This window comes from Vidua chalybeata, chromosome 12 (assembly GCF_026979565.1).
Source record: "Vidua chalybeata isolate OUT-0048 chromosome 12, bVidCha1 merged haplotype, whole genome shotgun sequence".
Lineage (NCBI taxonomy): Eukaryota > Metazoa > Chordata > Aves > Passeriformes > Viduidae > Vidua > Vidua chalybeata.
The window spans coordinates 345,584-364,383 of record NC_071541.1 but is presented as its reverse complement, the minus strand read 5'-3'; the positions used below and the strand labels follow the sequence as shown (position 1 = coordinate 364,383).

The window sequence follows — 18,800 nt, the reverse complement described above, 5'->3', positions numbered from 1 at the left end:
TCTAATTTAAGAAAGGAAGAGACCAGGGCATTCATTTTCCAGCATCACAATATGGGACCCTTTCCACTTAGGAAAAACAAGTCTCTGTCTCCTTATCTTTTCCTTTGCTGCAGATTCATCGACTAATGAATTCTTACCAGCTGTAACATTCATCTGCACGCCTAAAAATCAACCTTGTAAAAGCCTACTTGCTCACAGTGAGTAATTCTTTTGAGGGGTGAATAATTTGTCTCCATGGAGGGGCTTATGTTTGGTTTATGCTTTTGCTGCTTAGGATAACATGCAGTGGGAATCTACGTGTTTTGTATAATCCAGTACTTTACCTAAGTGCTGAGGGAACTCAGTCAGGAGTGGGTAATTTATTTTTTATTGTCCTTAACAGCAACTGAATAAGTAAATACAAAATGAAGGAAAAATCAAATTATTATCTGAGTCTGATTTTTCTCAGGATTACCCGAATAAAGGATGCAGGAGACAATGTGATAGCCAGGTTGGGAAATTTCCATGGCAGATTTTCAGGTGCTTCCTAAAATATTTTCCATTAAGTGTCCCTAGAGGTCCAGTATTTGTGTAATTATCTGAAGAAAGAGGCCTTAACTTTTCTTTCCTTCTTTGGTTTCTTTCAGCTAATGGCTCCTTAAGGCTCTGCAACCCACATTTTTCTTTACAGAACACCAGAAACAGCATCCCTTGTTTTCACACTTCAAAGAAGAGACAAAAGAGACCTTTTGGCAAAATGTCAGATTGTGTGACTGATAACACCCCCCATCATTACAGACTATGACTTGTGGCCACCTTCGACTCAGAAGTGAAAACAAAACACATACATTTTATATTGGCCACTTCTCTCCATTTTATTAATTTAGGACTAGTCATTAGCTGGTGGAGAGGGAAAATAATTTCCATCAAGAACCTGCGGGGGTGGGGGGGGGCGTAGAAGAGGGGGATAGCATCTGACATTCCCCCTCTCCTCCCTCCCCCAGTTTTCCAGCATTTTCCCTCCAGAGATGCTGGTGTGAAACCAACTCACATGACAAATTAAAGTGATTCATAACCCAGCTGCAGTCCCTGCTGACAAGCCCCATTGCAGAGCAATCATGCAGATTTCATGCACCCAGAGCCCAGGGAAGGGCCTGGGTCATGGCACACACCACACTTCAGAGCAGTCTGACACAACTTGGCTGAATTTATCCACAGCACGTGAAGGCCAAACGGCTGTCACTTGACAGCAGTTAATAAAGTGGTTTTAGAAGGGATATTTTCTCTGCTAAATTAAATTTTCAAGATACCACCCTGCATCTTCAGCCCTTATCTTTTTGTCTGGATTTTTTTTTTTTTTTTTTTGGTCTCTCCTGTCAGTCTTTAAACACACAAACAGGGATTACACAGATAGGTCTGCAGTGTGGTTCATTCTGGCAGTGGCTTATTAATCACAGTTAATTTACTCAGGGATCCATAAACTGGACGATTCAGCTGTGATTCTCTTGTCACCACAATAAAGTCAGAAGCAGCTCAGGGCCCATTTCAGAGGTGCAGCTGCAGCCCCAGGTAGGCACCGTGGCAAGTGGAGCACGGCAGTGGAGCAGAGCAGCAAATCCCTCCCCGCACGGGGCGGGGGGGAGCAGCACTGGTGGCCCCCACGCTGGCAGAGCCAACGTGCCAGGCCCAGACCCATCCAGGGGATCCCCTCAGGAGCAAAAGCAGACGTGCCCGTTCCCCACCTGCTGCTGAGTAACGGAGACCTGGCTGTCCCACATGGTGACCAGCAGCCACGAGAGCCACAGGATAGAAAGTGCTGCGTGCCTGGACCCTTAGGGAATGACTGGGGAAAGACTGAGGCCTGGCCTGACCTGCTAGTTTAAGTTTTATCCAACATGGGATACTGGTGCTTCTGCTCAGACCACAGGAAGGTCTAAACTGTGGGGAACACCTTGTCTGGACCTCAATCATCCATGTCATGCTGACTGCATGATGGTTGCTCTGGGAAAACCCCTCAGAAAGAGATATTTAGAGGTGTTTCCACTGATGCCTCTGACAAGGGACAAAAGCTGAAACAAAAATGCAGAGCAGGAAAATGAGGGATTTCAAAATAATGACCTAGGCTGATTTCAACTCTGAAGTAGACGGAAGGAATGGAGCTGGGATCCGCTCCCATCAGATGGAAATAAATTGGACTATTTCCCAGACAGATTGGCCCCAGCTGGGAAAGAGAAAGAAGGCAAAGAGGGAAGATGGTTCAAGTAGGAAAACAGAAGCTCTGATATACTGGGCATTTTCAAGAAAGTCAGATTAGATATATTATCAAATCAACAGCATTAGATTCAGCTGGCAGTATCCTGGGAGCCAAGAGACAAAGCTTGTCAAAGCTGATAGCAATTCAAGGTGGAAGAGCAACCAGGCTTTGTGATTTTTTTTTTTTTTTTTTTTCCTGACCATGACAAAAACTGATCTGTCCCTCACAGGACAGAGGGGATGCACTGAAGGATGGCAGGTGCTCCAACATCTCTCCCACAGACCTTAGGCAATACCATCATTGTCATTTCACCTCCCCATGCCTGGCTGGAGGAAGGCTGGCCTCCCAGGCTGTTTGGCAGGAACCCTGAGTATTAATTAACACATTCTTAGACAGAGATCCAAGCCTGTGTTAGAAACTTGCTTAATGAAAATCTTCAGCTCTTCACGGAACCTCCCCTGAAAGGACAGGGATGGGTTGTCACGTCCTGTATGTTGTGACAACTACCTGCAGGGTGAGAAATTCTCTGGGGTTCCAGATGCTCCAGACAAAAACAAACCAAACCTGGGCAAGAGCCCACAAGCTGAAAGCCAACAATAAACAAACCAAATCACTGATTAGTGTTGGCTCACTGCTGCTCAGGAGGCCATGGGGGGGACAGTGATTAGGGGAGCCTGAACTTCAGCCTGTGTCAGTGACCTGCTTGTGCTGAAAGAAACACAGCAAAGTACAGCAGTCCCTGCTTTGCCAGCCTCCAGGATGGGAACAGAAGGACATTCTTCAGCATTCCCAGTGGCACAGCGGTGGGAAAGGAAGTGAGTCAGGGCTGGAGCAGGCTAACAGAGAAGCAAAACCAGCACCCTTAGAAACCACGGTCTGCTCTCAGACAGGAGGGATGGCCACAGGCAGTGGAAACAGGAAGCACAGCAAGAAAAGCCCAGCCAGTTCCTGCTCTCTTCTGCCCTCTCTCCCCAAAGCCTGCACCAGACCTCCCACCTCTGGGAGCAAACGGGAGCTCGTCCAGTGGGGCCTTGAGGTGCTGCTGCCAGTGGAGCCGGCAGTGAGTCTTAGGGCTCCCCACTGCCATCAGAGCTTCCCTGATGCTCAGACCATGCCTGCAGACTGGATGTGGCCTGGTGTCACTGCGGGGAGGCACTTGGGGCACCAGAACTATGCAGCCCACTCCTGCCCTGGCTCTCTGAGCTGCTGGTGGCTGGTGCAGCTCTGGGGCTGCTGCTCCCTGACTCTGCAGGGGTACCCCGCACTGACCTCGTCCCACTCTGTCCCCAGTCTCAGTGCAGGGAGATGCCTCAGCAAGGGGACACCCCAGTGTGATGCCTTTGGTCTGAGTGCTGTACCCAGGAGGATCATTACAGTCCTGGCTGGCCTTGGCTGTCTCTGGGCCTGTGATCTTTCTCAATGCCTTCATCCTAGAGGGAGGCAGTGGTCTACCACGAGCTGAGCCTCAGCATTGCCCTGATGAGATCTGCAAGGACAGCAGATACTCCATGCACATGCTCCAAGGGGAATCTTAAAAATAGAAGACAGCAGAGTGTGGAGCATCTCTGCCAGCTGCTACAGCCACAATCAAACCAGCATGAGGTGTGAGCCAAGCCATCTCGGAGGAGCTTCACCAACCCACTGTCCTCTGGAAGCTGGCTGTCATGTGAGGAGTCCTTCAGTGACTCTGTACTGAGCTTGGGCTTGATGCCTGCATGACTCTGCTCCAACCACCCCAGGGTGGTGTCTGGGCAGGTCTCTGGGTGCAGGTACCTGCTGCCTTGCTGCCTGCTGCTGCTTTGGGGCTGTGGGCACTGGCGAGCCCTGCACCAGTGCAGGAATTCAGCATCAGGGAAAGAAAGTTGAGCATCATTAAATACAAGCCCTTTGTAACTTAGATAGTAGCAATCCGTCTACTCCACTGCCATTATCGCTCCTGCTCGCTGGTACATCCGTGTGTAAAGCACCTTTAGGTTAGCCTAGCAAGGGCGATTATCTTGACCCACAAACTGTGCCTTGCCCGTGTTTCTGTGTCAGGCAGGGTGTCCAGGCGAGGCAAGCTTCACTGGTGCTTTGCAGGCACTTGGTGCTTATCAGCCGGCAGAGCGGAAGGCGAGGCCGCTCCCGTGTATCTGCCCTCCGCAGGAGCTGGCTCCAGGCTCCCCGCGAACGCCCGCGGCAGGAACGGCTTCACTGCTGCCGCACGGCTGAGCCTCTGCGCCCGCAGCCCCGCCCGTGCCCTCGCACCCCGCAGGCACCAGAGCGCAGTCCCGGCCCCGGGCTCGTCTCCGTAGTGCGGGCAGCCCGCTGTGGGGCTGAGCTTTCCCCACACAGGGACCTGACTTGTTTGGGGTCAGACGGGACACACCGGCTCACTCACCTTTTACATTCCTTGAATTCCTCCACGGGGCTCCACCAGCAGCTCCCACAACTGTCCATACACCAGAGCAAAACAAAATATTATCTTGAGCAGCAGAACCCCCAGTTTTATTCTGTTGATGGGGAGAGGGGGAAGGATTTCAGCAGCTCAATTAAAAGCACTTTCCCAGCCAGTTCCCGGCATTTCCCAATTCACGGTTGTGCCCTGTCTCCACAGCCCTCACTCCACAGCCTCCCCATTTTCAGATGGGGCCACACTTTGCCCCCAGTAATTAACGATGTAGGTAACACCTGGAAAAAGGTGCAGCTCTTGGCAACTCCTTGGAGGGGGATGTCAGGCATTTCGCTAATAGGAAGGAACACCTTGAGGCTGGAAATCCGAAGGTTTATCTTGCCCTAGGGCCACAGGCAGCTTGAGCTTGCCAGCTCTGTTTGCACTTCGATGGCCTGTCTGCCACCTCCAGCCCCCATCACTCTGCAGTCCTGCCTCTGCAGGGGTCCCTCCTTCCCAGCCTGTGTCAGGAAATGGGGAATTCATCAATGTAGCCAGTGTTGCTATGTTCTCTCTGTTGTGTTCCCAAAGAACCTCAAAATCTCATATGATTTTTCAATTTATTTTTCTCTTAGGAAGCTACCCTGTGTCCAAGAAAAAGTTCCTTTGTGTGAGCTCTGTAGGTGGGGACTCCACTCCAGTAGAGCAGGGCTGAGGCTGGTGCTTGGAGAGCCTAGATCAGCATGGTTTCCCCTTTGTTTCTGGGACAAGCCAGCAAAGAGGACAGCACGTTTTCTGGGAGCCAGAGGAGACACCAAGCCTCTAGAGCCAGAACTGCGAGCAAAGACATCACGACGGGAATGAGAACAGGAGAGGCAGCAGTAGGAGATCAGGTCTGAGTGCCCAGTAGAGCTGCAGTGGATGAAGCAGGGAGGAGCTTGTCAGCAAATCTGTGTAGACTCCAGGCCCACTTTGAGAAGAGAGGAAAGGTCCAGATCAGACAAATGACTGATTTTCACTGTAATCATAGGCCCAGCCATGCTTAACAAGAGAAGCAGAGCATTCAGCCTTATGTGACTGCTGGTTTGAGAGCCATCAAGCATGTCCCATGAACAATTACCCCTCGGAATGGCTCCCTTCAGAGCAGAGAGCAACGAGGAATTGCAGAGCTGCAGCCTCTGTCTGTATATTCCCTTTCCATGTGGACAACGGAGCCGAGTGCAGGATCGGGAACAGGCCTGCAAAGAGGGCCTGAGCAGGGAGAGGCTCTTCCTCATCTGAGCCAACACGATACAGGACTGCATCCGAGCAGTAAGAACCATTGAGTTACTGCTGTAACGATGCTGAACCATGGGGGTGAGGAGTCCTGCCAAACAGAACAGCGCAGGAACTTTGATGTGCTGCTGCAGCTGCTGCCCATGGCTCGCCGGTGGAGCGGCCGGGACATTTGCATGGCAAGGCCGTTTGTACGTCCGGGATGCCCCGGAGCCCGGGATAGCCTCGGCGAGGTGTTTGTATGACGGAGCAGCTCCGGGTCTCCACGTCCCCTCCCGCTGCACAACGCTGCTCCGGGACGCGGCAGCACTGACCGAGCAGTCAATGGCAGAGCTCCGGGGCTCCGGCGGTGCTTGCAAGCGGGCGGGCTGAGTTGTGCCAGCTGCTCCGCTCCCGGTGCCCGTTCCCGCGTCCTCTGCGCGCCGTCCCGCCGCTGCGGGGTGCGGCCCGGCCGCGCGGGGTGCAGGGGCACGGCTGTCAGGCCGCAGCCCTGCGGACAGACCCCGCGGGTGCCGGGCCCTGCCCGCGGCTCCCGGGCCCTTCCCGCCGGTCCCGGGCCCTGCCCGCCGGTCCCGGGCTCTGCCCGCCGGTCCCGGGCTCTGCCCGCGGCTCCCGGGCCCTTCCCGCCGGTCCCGGGCTCTGCCCGCGGCTCCCGGGCCCTTCCCGCCGGTCCCGGGCTCTGCCCGCGGCTCCCGGGCCCTTCCCGCCGGTCCCGGGCTCTGCCCGCCGGTCCCGGGCCCTGCCCGCGGCTCCCGGGCCCTTCCCGCCGGTCCCGGGCTCTGCCCGCGGCTCCCGGGCCCTTCCCGCCGGTCCCGGGCTCTGCCCGCCGGTCCCGGGCCCTGCCCGCGGCTCCCGGGCCCTTCCCGCCGGTCCCGGGCTCTGCCCGCCGCTCCCGGGCCCTGCCCGCCGGTCCCGGGCCCTGCCCGCGGCTCCCGGGCCCTTCCCGCCGGTCCCGGGCTCTGCCCGCGGGCTCCGCCCGCGCTGCCGGACGTGGCCGCCAGGGGTCGCCTGAGACCGCGGGCGGCGCGCACGTGCAGTGCCAGGCTCGGCCGCCGGGCGGCGCCAGAGCCGAGGGGCTCGCGAGTCCCCTCAGGGCGCGGCGGGACCCGCGCGGGTCCCTGGGGTCGGAGCCGTCAGGGCCCCTCCGTTAACTCCGGGACCAGAAGGGTTCCCATCAGCCGCTCCAGATCCCATCCCTGTAACTTCGCGGCAGCAGCGCCCCAGTGCCGTGCAGGCCGTCCCGCTCCTTCCCGGCCGCCCCGGCCGCTGCTCCGGCGGAGAACGCGGGTCTTCCCGCAGTTCAAAGGGGCAGGTTTTGTCCGCGTCCACCCGCAGGCCCGGAGCTGCCCCCGCCGGCCCAGGCACCCCCAGGCGCCCCCTGGCCCGGCTCTGTGCACTCGGGGTAGCGAAGGCTCGGCCCCGCCTGGGCAACAACCGGCCTTTGCCAGCTGGGACAGCAATGGATGGACAGATGGAATGCCAGCTAATACCTACCTGCCAGTCTGTTTCCAAAGGTGGAGGGAAATGCTGATGTGCCCAATGGAGGTGGACAGCTCATCTGAAAAAAGCAAACAATCTTTCAAAGAAACGTTTTTGGAGGAACGTACCCCAAGTTCTTGAGCAGTGTGGGACAGGGCTATTGTACCCATACGAAGGGTCACAAATGCTTCAAGATGCGTGAGACAACAACCAAGAGGGTCGAGGGATGTTGCTTCCTTGAAGATATTTTCTGCTGAGGAGTGCTCCATCAGTGAAACGTCATCTGCTTCCTCATAGAATCCCTGTTCTCTTCTCAGGATCCTTTGCCCAGGTAAGCAGAGTGGGATATTTGTAAAATATCCCATTTAGTTCTCAGGATCTGCCTGAGACAAGGATGAGCTGTGCATTCTGGTCACAGCTCCTTCCCAGAGCAAACCAAGCAGCTGCCTCCCCCTCAGTCAGCACCATCCCCCTCGGGGACCTGTTCAGCAGAGCTGAGGAGGAACGGGAGCTGGCTTGGCCCAGAGCTGCCGTTCACCCTCAGGGGCTGGGCAAGCACTTTAGTGATATGCAGATGTGTCAGTAGTGCCAGAATCAGGTGGAATTGAGGAACTGACTGACCAGATAGAGCAATGTGGTATCACACTCATCTGCCTCTCTCTCCTGGCCAGACAGGCTCTCAGGGGTCCTCTTCCCTAGAGATCCCAATTGGCATTAGCCGTAAAGGTCTTCTTCAAACAATGATTTGGAGACAGGGGTGTCCTCAGGCTGTCGCAACAGAGGTCTGATAGGTGACCCCAATCTGAAAACATTTTTATGTGTAGTGGAGGAACTTTTGAATGCCTTCAGACCTCTTAGTTGCAAGGCAAGAGAGTATCAGCTGAAAGCAGGCAGGGCTACAGAACAGCTGCACGGAGGAGGAGGGCTGAAAACACACTGCATCTTCCCATCCTGCTCTGGGCTTTCTCCTCAGGCAATATTACTCATTTTCCCCCCTTTGGCCAGGGTTGGCACAAGGCTGGTACAAAGGCAGAGAACACATACAAAGTGACTCCTATTCCTAATTTCAGAGGGGATCTGGCTAGAGTACGAGCCACTCAGCAGAGCTGGTTTGCCCTGGGATATTCAATTTAATGCTAACTCAGGCAGCAAAGAACCCTCTTCCTATTTCTAACTCCAGTCAGTGAGAGAGGATCCACTGAGGCTGATGAACCACTGACCAACACTTAAACACCAGTTGATTTGGTGTTTAAGAAACAACTTGAAGACAAGTATTTTGTGGTAGGGAGCTGGCTGTTTGAAAAAATTTCCACTATTAGCACATCAAAGTGATGTTATTTGGCCGGGGAAAATGACTACTCCAGTGAGAAATATCAGCCAATTCCACACCTCCACTGCTGCAACCCAGTATGGGTGTACCCTTGCCATATCCCTGTTTGTTCCCCAGGACTTGGGTGGAGCTATCAAACCACTTCCCACAGACTAACCAAAAAGCTGAGTAACACCACCTAATCCCCTATATTATCAGATTAAATCTGTTGACATGGGAGTAGAAGGCCATGCTCTCACCTTTGGTCAACATGGCCCTCTGCTGGTCCTGAGCCACAGCCAGCACCTCTCAGTGACCACCCTGAAAGAATGCAGAACCATTTACCCTCACAACCTGTCCCATCCTGAGCCAGACAGCTCTAGCAAAAGCAGCACCATGCACTCGCTTCATCCATAAACTGCTGGAATTTGCATTCTGGTTGTGAAGAGATTACAGATGGAAAAATCCTGGCGCTTTTTGATCTCTTGCTGGTTTTACAGTACTTGCATCTCTGTGAAAACAGAGAAAAGTACTCAGTACCTTTTTCCTTAAAATATTGTTTCCATTCCCTTCTTGGTTCTTTGTTCCTGATACCACATGACCAAAAACCAAGAGGAACAAGTATCTTCTCCACACCAGTGAGGAATCTTCTCACTTTCCGTTACAAATAATAAAGGATTCAGAAATTCTTCTATGAAACATGGTAGCCAAAATACCTCTTGTTTACAACAGTGGCTCAACCAACATTTAGTCTCTTGCCTCTGCTCAGGGAGAGGGAGCTTTCTGCTAAGGAGTGCTGTCCTGCCAGCTGCAGCCTTCCTCATCCAAACTGAGCCAGGCCTGTAGTTGCTCCATCACAAGCTCCCTGAGACACATGGGTGATGCTACAATTGCACCTGCCTCTAAATATGCATGCAACACAGAGTGGGCCCTGAAATCCCTTAAGGACAAAGTCCACAGAAACAAGGGCCGTTCTCATCTGGGACAGGGCAGGCCACAGAGCAGTGGTGGAAAAATACAGGACCAACTTCTGGTCCTTCCAAGACAGACACTTGCGTAAGCCTGACTGCACCAACCTGCAAACTGAGTCACGGTGTGGCCACAGGGACCCTGCCAGAGGCTGTCCCAGGCACACGGGGGCTGGAAAGGATCAATGAGGACGAATGCAATGCTGCTGCTCCTTTCCTCTACCCGCAAAGACCAGACACTGACACCAGCTTATTTTCATTGCGCCCTAGTGGTGTGTGGCTGGCTGAGTGTAGGATAAAGTCTGACAATCAGAGCTATGGAAAACTTGCTCACATTTTGAGCTCTCAGGGCCCAGCAGTTTTGACACACCCCTCTTCTTCTCCATGATAGCACCTCCCTTCCCCTGTCCCCGCCCCTCTGGAAAGATCCAAACTAGACCAGTGTTAATAGCTGAGGTCTTTATTTAAAGTTTTTTATATACAGTAAAAGTGCCACAGATAAATCTGCGACAATCAGACAAGACAAATGTAAATCTCTCTCAACAATTAGCAGCTTAAGATCTATAAACTACAGTGTTACGTTCACAAGTGTCAATTCTGTACTTTTCAGCCCGTGCAAGTGAGTTTTTCTGTTTATTTTTTTACACTTTTAAAACACACTTACAGCTAAGTCAATTGCCTACAACTATACCACCTGGCATACACAACACAGACACACAGGGTAACTCTTTAGCCACTTTCAGAATTCATTTAAAAACTGGCAAAACTACCCAATCTTGAACCCTTTGTAGCTTGGCTTCTTTTGTTATAATACCTTTTCTTTTTTTAATTTAAAAAATGCATATTTTCAAAGCTGACAGACAGTGCTTTCCTGTCCCAGTTTAACACGCACATAAGTCAGCAGTTCATCTGATCCCACCTAAGCACGCATGGGACTGGAATAAACCAATAGAGCAACTGCTGGGAGCATGCTGAGTATCCTTGAACTAAACTAACAAGGCTGAGAGAAAAAAACAACTTTATAAAAATTTTAAAACTATTTTTTTTTTTTGCATCAAGATTTTCTTTCTTCTTTATATTGAAGGAAATGGGGGAAACAGATGAACTTCACTTGAACCCTCAAATGTTAATGAGGAGGTGCTGCTCTTGGAACTTACACAGCCCATTATATTTTTCCCTTTTTATGTGCCAAGGCAGTATGTGCTAAACACATCTAAGCAATTTCTGAATCACTTCAACTCCAAATATGAAATGTTTTGGGGGACATTCTGCAATGCAGAGATGGTCACTAAGTTTTTATCTACAAAAGAGGCTATTAAAGGTACTCACACACGCACTCACATCCACAGCAGAACTGTCCTCTACGTCATCCAGAAACACTCCATCAGGAAAGCAAACACAACCATGTACAAGGAAAGGGAGCTTTAAAGCTAGAATCACATTTCCAACAACATCATCATTAAGCTATCAGAAATCATCACAGACTTTCAAGTTGAAGAGGGAGGAAAACCCCAAAATGTTCTGCTAGTGCAAAAGGCAAAACTCATGGCAGTTGTGTTAGGATATGAGAAGTGGATGCAGCATCATATATGACATTACTGCAGACAACTTTCTGGAATGGAAGAAACTGTTGAGAGAGAAAGAGACAGACACTGTCCAGACCCATATGTATATGGCCTTCACCAAAGAGTTCTGAGATGTCAGTTTCTATTAAGCCTGCACCTTCTGGCAAAGCTGGTAAATGGTATTTACTGAATATTACAGTGTTGAGAAAATAAATGAAATTAGGATTTAAAGAAGAGGGACAAACACTTCCTTAAATACTACAGACACTGAGTGTCCAGAGCCATTGGCTTTTAACTCCTTCCTGATTTGACCACATAAAAACCTGCCTTAAGCAATTCTAGTGTGAACAAGACTGAGAAAAAGAGGTACAAACGCCAGGTTTCAGAAAAAAAGGCAACAAAGTATTTCAGTTATGTGCCAAATCAGTTCTCACTGTTATTCACACATTTGTTTCTGATAAAACCTGCATAATGGGAAGATGATAGTTAGCCAAGAATTGTGAGTCACTAGAGAAGAGCCTCACTGGAGCCAGAAGCAAGGGAGGGAATGGCCACGCACCTCTGCTCTGGCACTGCAGAAAGCACAAGCAGTTTTGGCTTGAGTCAGCTGTAAATGGCAATCTTTGTTTTAATTAGGACAGGAGCAGATTAGTGCACATGGTGACAGAGAGGTGTACTGGGATCCCTGGGGGAAGGGCACCTGAGTTTCCTGTGACTACAGAAAAAAAGAACCCTTGGAGGAAGAAAGATGGTTGGACAGTGGAGGGCTTGCCTTTGCTGGCAATCAGAAAACACTCAAGGTATTAACCTTGTTTGAGGGAATTTCTCAGAACCCAGAATCTGCATCATAGCACAATGCCCATTTATGTGTATATATGTATGTTGTACATGTCTCATACATGCCTATGTATGGGCAGATTTCAACTGGTTTGGGTCACTTGGGCAACATCTGATTCCTAGAGGGAAGTTGATCCTGGAATGAAGGAAAACAGTAAGACCTAACTAAACACTGTAAGTGGTTTTGACAGAATCCTGGAGGTTTTTTTTTAGATTTCATGAAGACAAAAGATGAATTGTGGCACTGTTATGGTGAAAGGGACAGCAGTTAAAAATCAGCACAGAATGAACACAGATTCCTTGGACTTGAGGGCTGCCTGCCTGTACCAACAGGTCACCAGCAATTGCACATTGTGAGGACTTGGGGTTACATTTGAAGCTGATGTTTCCTTTCGAGATTTACAAAGGTGTCTGCACCAAGTGTCGGCCCCTGTGGCTGAAAAAGAGGATGGCACACCACAGATACCGACATGGAATCTTACCAGAGCCTAACAGGAGGAAAATTTTGGTTTCACTTTTCAGGGTTTGTTTTTTTTTTTTTTTTTTTTAATAAAACTATTTTTGAGATAACCACTCTATTAAGTGAACTGTTGAGTCAGTATTTCTTTCCTCAAAAGAACCTGTCTTTTCCCTAGGAAGAGATGAACAGAAATTCCTTGCTCTTATCCTGAGGCCAGGAATGAGAGCTAAAATGCGAACAAAAAATACAAACATACCATCCTTCACATGTGGAAAAAGAAACAAAAGCCCTGCATGACAAAAAGGTGTGGAGAAGACAGATGCTTTTCATGATGCTGCATCTTTAAGCTCAGGAGGACAGACAAATGGCATATGGACAGTGCTGCATTCGACAGGCTGACACTAGAAACTACTCTCTGCCCTCCTCAGAACTGCTTCAGGACAAGACGGCTCACAATTATTCACGCATTTCTTCATTTAAAAACATCACTTCTTTATTTGAAAGAAAAAAAGTAATGACCCTCCCAACCCTTTCAAAAAAAAAACCCAATAATAATAATAATAATAATTATAATTATAATAATAATAAAAAATCCTATTAGAAACAATAAGGAAGCACTGAGAGTTTGAGTATTACACTCTTCAAGTATGCTGTTTGGATTTTTTTTAAATCTGTGAATATACATATATTAAAAAAAACCTTAAAAGTGCGACCAAGGGCTTCTGCTTAAAGAGTATATTTCAAGGACTACTTCAAAATACTGTAGCACAACTGTGCAGTTACTGTGTATGGCATGAGGCTTCCACTCCATATACTCAGCCAAGTTAGCCAGCCTTACAGAAAGTTACTGAAGTCAGGTTAACACAAACGGCGAACCCAGATGCTGAGCTGGGAGAGGGATCCACACGTTGTTGTTTTTCTCTTGTTAAGGAAAGAAACCACTCAACGCATACACTTGGACATGGAATGTGAGCAGACTTCACAGTAAAAGTTTAGTGTTACTGGTTTGCTGTGGTACCATCATTCAAGGCTGTGCACTATTTTGAGCTTTGCTCATCTTAAGCTAACCACGTTCTCTTCTTCCTGACAGGTTTAGTACAGTAGTTCAAGCCACAATTTAAATTGCCCATTGGTATGCTCCAAATTTCTGTATTTTATTCATTTCTTTTGTACACTTTAAAGAATCTTAAGATTTGCATCCAAAGAGAACCATGCTACATAAAAATTATCCAGGATTCTCGCCAAAAGAGTTCTTGAATAAAATCTAAAAAATACTATTGCAATGCATCTTGCAGAGAAAAAACGTTATTCTAAATGTAAACAAATTCACTCGGACACTTTAAAACTTCAGCAGAGTAGTTCTGACTAATCTTTGCCACACTTGCTCACCAAGAGCGCCAGGAGGGAGCGGCGCAGCCCATTCCTGCCACCATCATCTGGGGGGAGACAAGAATCGTTCCAAGTAGCCGGTGATGGCATCCCAGTGCTTCCACAAAAAGGCAATGAAAACCACTATAAATAAAGTGCTGAACGTCCTATTGCGAGTCTTCATCAGGGGCACAACGCAGTTGGCCACGGTGGAGACAAAGACGAGGAGGACAGCCATGACAGCCAGCAAGATGTTGATGAACTTCCCCAGAAGGTTTCTGGCCGTGGCATTCTCCAGCCCCTCCAACTGCACCACTTGCTGCTGCTGCTGCTGCAGCTCCATCTTGGAGATGCGCGTCTGGCACGCTTCCAGTGCCTCCTGTGGGTAAGAGCACATGCTGGGTTACTCAAGTTCACAGCTGTCACCTCACCAGCCAGGCCAAGTCAGGACCATCCCCACACCTCACACTGCTCATGCACTGAGCTCCTGCCCTGCAGCAGGAGCAGAGGAAGCAGTGCCATTTCCCATATCCGAGGTGAGAAGCCCCTTGCTGACTGGGCACTGCAGCCTGCAATACACCACGGCGCTTCATCTACACCCAGAAGGCTTGACATGGAGATGCCAGGCTGGGAAACCCCAGAGCTTCTGCCAGAAGGGGGCTACCCAAGACACCTGGTCACTTCAGCTTTGGTTCCAAGAGGCCACTCTTGGACAGAGGTGCTGTGCCTAGCCAGAAATCTTCATCTTCTTCTGGGCATTCCCAGAACCTCAACTTCCATCACCTTCCTTGGAGTCACTCGTGCTTATCTGACCCCTTAGCAGAAAACTAGGCAACCTCACAGAAAACCACATCAACAAAAATAACTACCAAAGGCTCAGCTGTGTTCCGCTTGCTTGATTTCTCTGAGCTGTGAGTGCAGAGAAAGGTCTGAGGGGCACTAGGGCTGGGATTGCACAGCTGCCATTGCAGGAAGGATATCTTCTCCAGACTGCAGCAAGCTGTGGCACTGGCACAGCTTCAACTGACTCTGTGAGGCCTGGGGAAAGACATCTAGAAGGGTAAGAAGCATGAGATTTATGGAACTGCCTACAGGAAGAGGCCAAATGAAAGGAGGTGGACAAATCCACCTCTTTAAAGCCCCACTGACTCGGGGGGGATTTGTCAGACCTTTTCACCATGCTGAACCCCAGCTGGACCAACCCAACCTGCACTAAAACACTGGTGACATGCAATGCAGGGGACTAGGGAGAAGAAGAGAGGTTAAGGCAATTAACACCAAGAGAGACTTCTGCTCTTGAAGATACCAAGTTACAATATTTCCACTAATCTTCCCTCAGAGTCACCTTTTCAGACACAACTGCAAATATGATATACAAGTCTGCAGCAGTCATTCCCAGACTGATCACCAAAAAAGGAACCAGGACTGTTCCTCTGCAACAGTAGCTCATGCTCTTCAATAATTTTTCATACAACAAAACACTTCCCTCTTCCCCAGCAGTGCTGAGAAATAGACTGTCCCAACTTTTGAGTTTACACTAAAAGCACTGAATCATACAATGAAGATTAAAAAAAGCTGTTGAGAAATCCCCAATTCAATTCAATCTTCCTGCCATCTGAATTTAGAGAGGAGAACAAAACCTGACTGTTGTAACACTCCCCCAAGGGAGGGGCTCCTGTAAACACTGCCAGGGGCCATTGTACCACTGTCCACAGACACTGATTAAATTTAAGTTAAAAGGTCATTGTCACCTGTTACATTTCTCATTGCATCATGTCTGTGGCAGTTAATGAAACATGAGGGCTTCTCCCTGGTTAAGAGCCCTGAAAGCACAGGGCAGAATTGCTCAGCTGCCCCAAACAGCAGTGACCAAGAAGAACTGCTCCTGTTGACAACAGGAGTTGCAGCTGGTATGTGAACAGCATAGCCTGCGTGGTCTTCAGAGGAAATCACCTGGCTGAAGTACCTCAGCAGGAAAAAGGGAGAACTCTTAACCTACAACTCTCTGCTCACACTGCAAATACCTCCCATCAGCAAGCAGAACTGAGATATCTGTTAAAAATACCACAGCAAGTACTTATAATAGTCAAGAGACTTGTTTCTGAATAGGCCTTTCTCTGTAAGGGTCAGCAGCCGCTTTGCTTTACAGAAGGGCTTTCAACTTCAAGACCTCTGCTTCATAGCCTTTTTTACATACTAAAAGAAACTTTTCTTTTAGAAACACCTCCTTATTTCTTCAAAGTCAACAGAAAGAATTATTTCCTGACTCAATGCAGTGCACACACAAAGCCATTTTTCCTTAGATGTATGTGACCACTGCTGTAAAATCAGTGACACAACCACACCCCAGGGGCCGTGTACTGGGAACACTACTGTAAAAGTGTTTGGGTCACAGCCCATTGAGTGTCTAATATAAAAGCCTGCACAAGAGTGGCTCTGGCTCCTGCTCTGCTCCAGCTGAGCAGCAGGTCCCCTCTGTGTGGGACACAGCCCTGCTTTATGGAGGAAGTTACCTGGAAAGATACCCACAGGTCAGAGATGGAATAAGGACCTTTTGGAATGCAGCAGTTTAGCAATAAAGCTACAAGGATTAAAATAAAATATTGAAGCGCAGGCGTGCTTCAAAAGTGAATGAGTTCCTGAAAGAGCAGGCAGAGGGCAGGACTTGGGTTCCTGCTTCTGTCACCCACCTGGATGTCCCGGGCTCGCTCATAAGACTGATAGGCAATCTTTTCCTCCATGCTGGCCAGCTCCTGTTTTAAATTGAGGATCTCGTTCTGGTGGAGCTCAGTCAGGTCATTTAACTGCTCTTCAAGTCTTTCACATCTAGAAATGACAACACATGGTACAATGGCTTTAATGAGAAGAGGATGGCAAAATGACACCAGTGACAAGCAAGCAATGAACACCATGGCCTGTGTACTGAAACCAGCAGGGCTGCCTCAGTCAGCACACAGCAGACTCTAGCACTAATGCCCTCTTGCTGGGAATTAGTTCTTTCTACCAGGTAAACTCTGTGATATTGTTCCTGCCCTGCAGAAAACACACCATTACATGGTAACTGTTGAGTGATGCAAGAAACTGAGGACAGAATGAGAACAGAACGAGGTATTCACCAAACTTCTGCGCAAACCAAGCAGTTCCTTTCTAATACCATAAACTCCTAAGCATTTTCATCTACACTTGGAACAGTAATGGGCATAAAAATTACACGGAAATGACATGTGACTGATGCCTCAGAGAACATGCTGTTACTGTCTCATCTCTGCATGAGGTCATATGGATCTTTGATTTGTTTTTCCTTTATCTCCCATGAATGATGCAACTTAACAAGCAAATACCATCATATTATTTGTAAGAAGGACACATGAATCACTAACCTGCAGGCTTATTTTTCAGTTTGCTCCTGGTGAATGGACCAGGAGCAGTCCTGAGGAAGAGGGTTGCTTAAATAAAACTGAGTGATAACAATTCTGAGAGATAAAGTTTTGCTTCTCCCTAAGAGAGTTATAAATTAACTGAAATGGTAGCTCTGATGGTAACAAAGGTATGGGCACAGCTGTGGTGGCCATTGGGCTTTTTCCACTGTCTACTCATTTTAGCAGATGGAAAAAACTTACCACACAGTCCTTATCATATGCATCTTGACACTAATAACCAAGACGACATCTCTAAGGAATTAACCACAAAAAAAAAAAAAAAAAAAAAAAAAAAAAAAAAAAAAAAAAGCTAAACACAAGATGAATAAGCAATATTTATCTAGAATGAAGAATTTAATTGCAAGTTCTGAAACTAAGAAACAAATCCTGCTTCTCTTTTTTTTTTTTTTCAATATTTTTTTGGTGTTTTATAATCTGCAATCAAAAGCTAGGCTTTAAAAACAGTCTTGGTTTTGTTTTTAACAGACAAGTATGAAAAGAATTTTCATTTATGTTCCCAATGCAATATTACTTTAAACTAAGGAGGAGTCAGACAGCATGACAATTTGCAGCAGTAAAATGCATGTGGTCAACCAGGAGTGAAACCAAGACAACTGCCAGCTGACATGGCTGAGCCCAGAAAGGTGCCAGAAGAGCTGTGCAACTGTGCCAGGACACACCAGAGAACTGGTTTCCCAGGACTGACAAGGGAATGGCCACGTGAAGAGCGGCTAATGAAGAAGGACCCAGATAATTAATATTGCCCTTTGTTCCCACACAACTTAAAACTGACAACAAGTTGACAACAACCAAAAAATCACAACTAAACCCACTCCAAGCCCCAAAGGCAGCATCAATTACTTGAAATATATTCAGTTTGTTACTATATTACAAAATTCACCAGTGTGTTTAATACACAAGAAGAAACTTAAACATTTCTGAAAATAGCATGATTGTGTTTTTTAACCTCCTCTCATATAAACACCTTTTATAAAGCAGCTGTTGCCAAGCAGCTTAAATCCTGTTCTCTAACAGGAAACAATTGTATTTTAATAACTTCAAAACTACTTCAATCTACAGGAAACATAAGGAAACCCTGCTAATCTGTATAGTTAAGAGTTTAAACAGAACATGATTAGCAGAAGAGCTGGCTCCAATCTTCCTGCCCTGAAGACTGCAGAACAACCAGCTCGTTCCCAATCCACACTTCACTCCCTGCTCAACCCCAGAACTGCTGCAGTTTGCATCCAAGAATCACCTGCACTTCCAGAACTCACTATGTCAGGCAAGTGCTAGAACTGGATTATTTAAAAAAACACATCCCTGCTCCCACTAACCCACCCTGCCTTATTTTTTAAATGACACATCCTCCATTCAGCTTCTTTTCACTTCTTGTCCCACTATCTACAATTTAGAAAATTATTTTTTTCCAGCTACTTTCTATTGGTGTTCAAATTTAAAAAGCAAGGAGGGGTTTATGTGACTTACAGGGCATAGAACCAGGGTTTCCCTATTG

The 18,800-nt window shown here is 48.3% G+C and overlaps 1 protein-coding gene across 7 annotated transcripts in view; it reads right to left on the bottom strand.

Moving 5' to 3' along the window:
* Positions 1 to 10,079: 10,079 nt before the first annotated feature.
* TMCC1 (transmembrane and coiled-coil domain family 1) overlaps positions 10,080 to 18,800 on the bottom strand; it is a 73,235-nt gene continuing 64,514 nt past the window's right edge. For all 7 annotated transcript variants that reach the window (XM_053954186.1, XM_053954190.1, XM_053954187.1 and 4 more), the window contains 2 exons: positions 16,556 to 16,691; positions 10,080 to 14,244 (listed from right to left, as the gene is read on the bottom strand). In XM_053954186.1, coding sequence (XP_053810161.1) covers positions 13,930 to 14,244; positions 16,556 to 16,691 — 451 coding nt within the window. In that variant the 3' untranslated portion in view covers positions 10,080 to 13,929. The remainder of the gene's footprint in view (positions 14,245 to 16,555; positions 16,692 to 18,800) is intronic.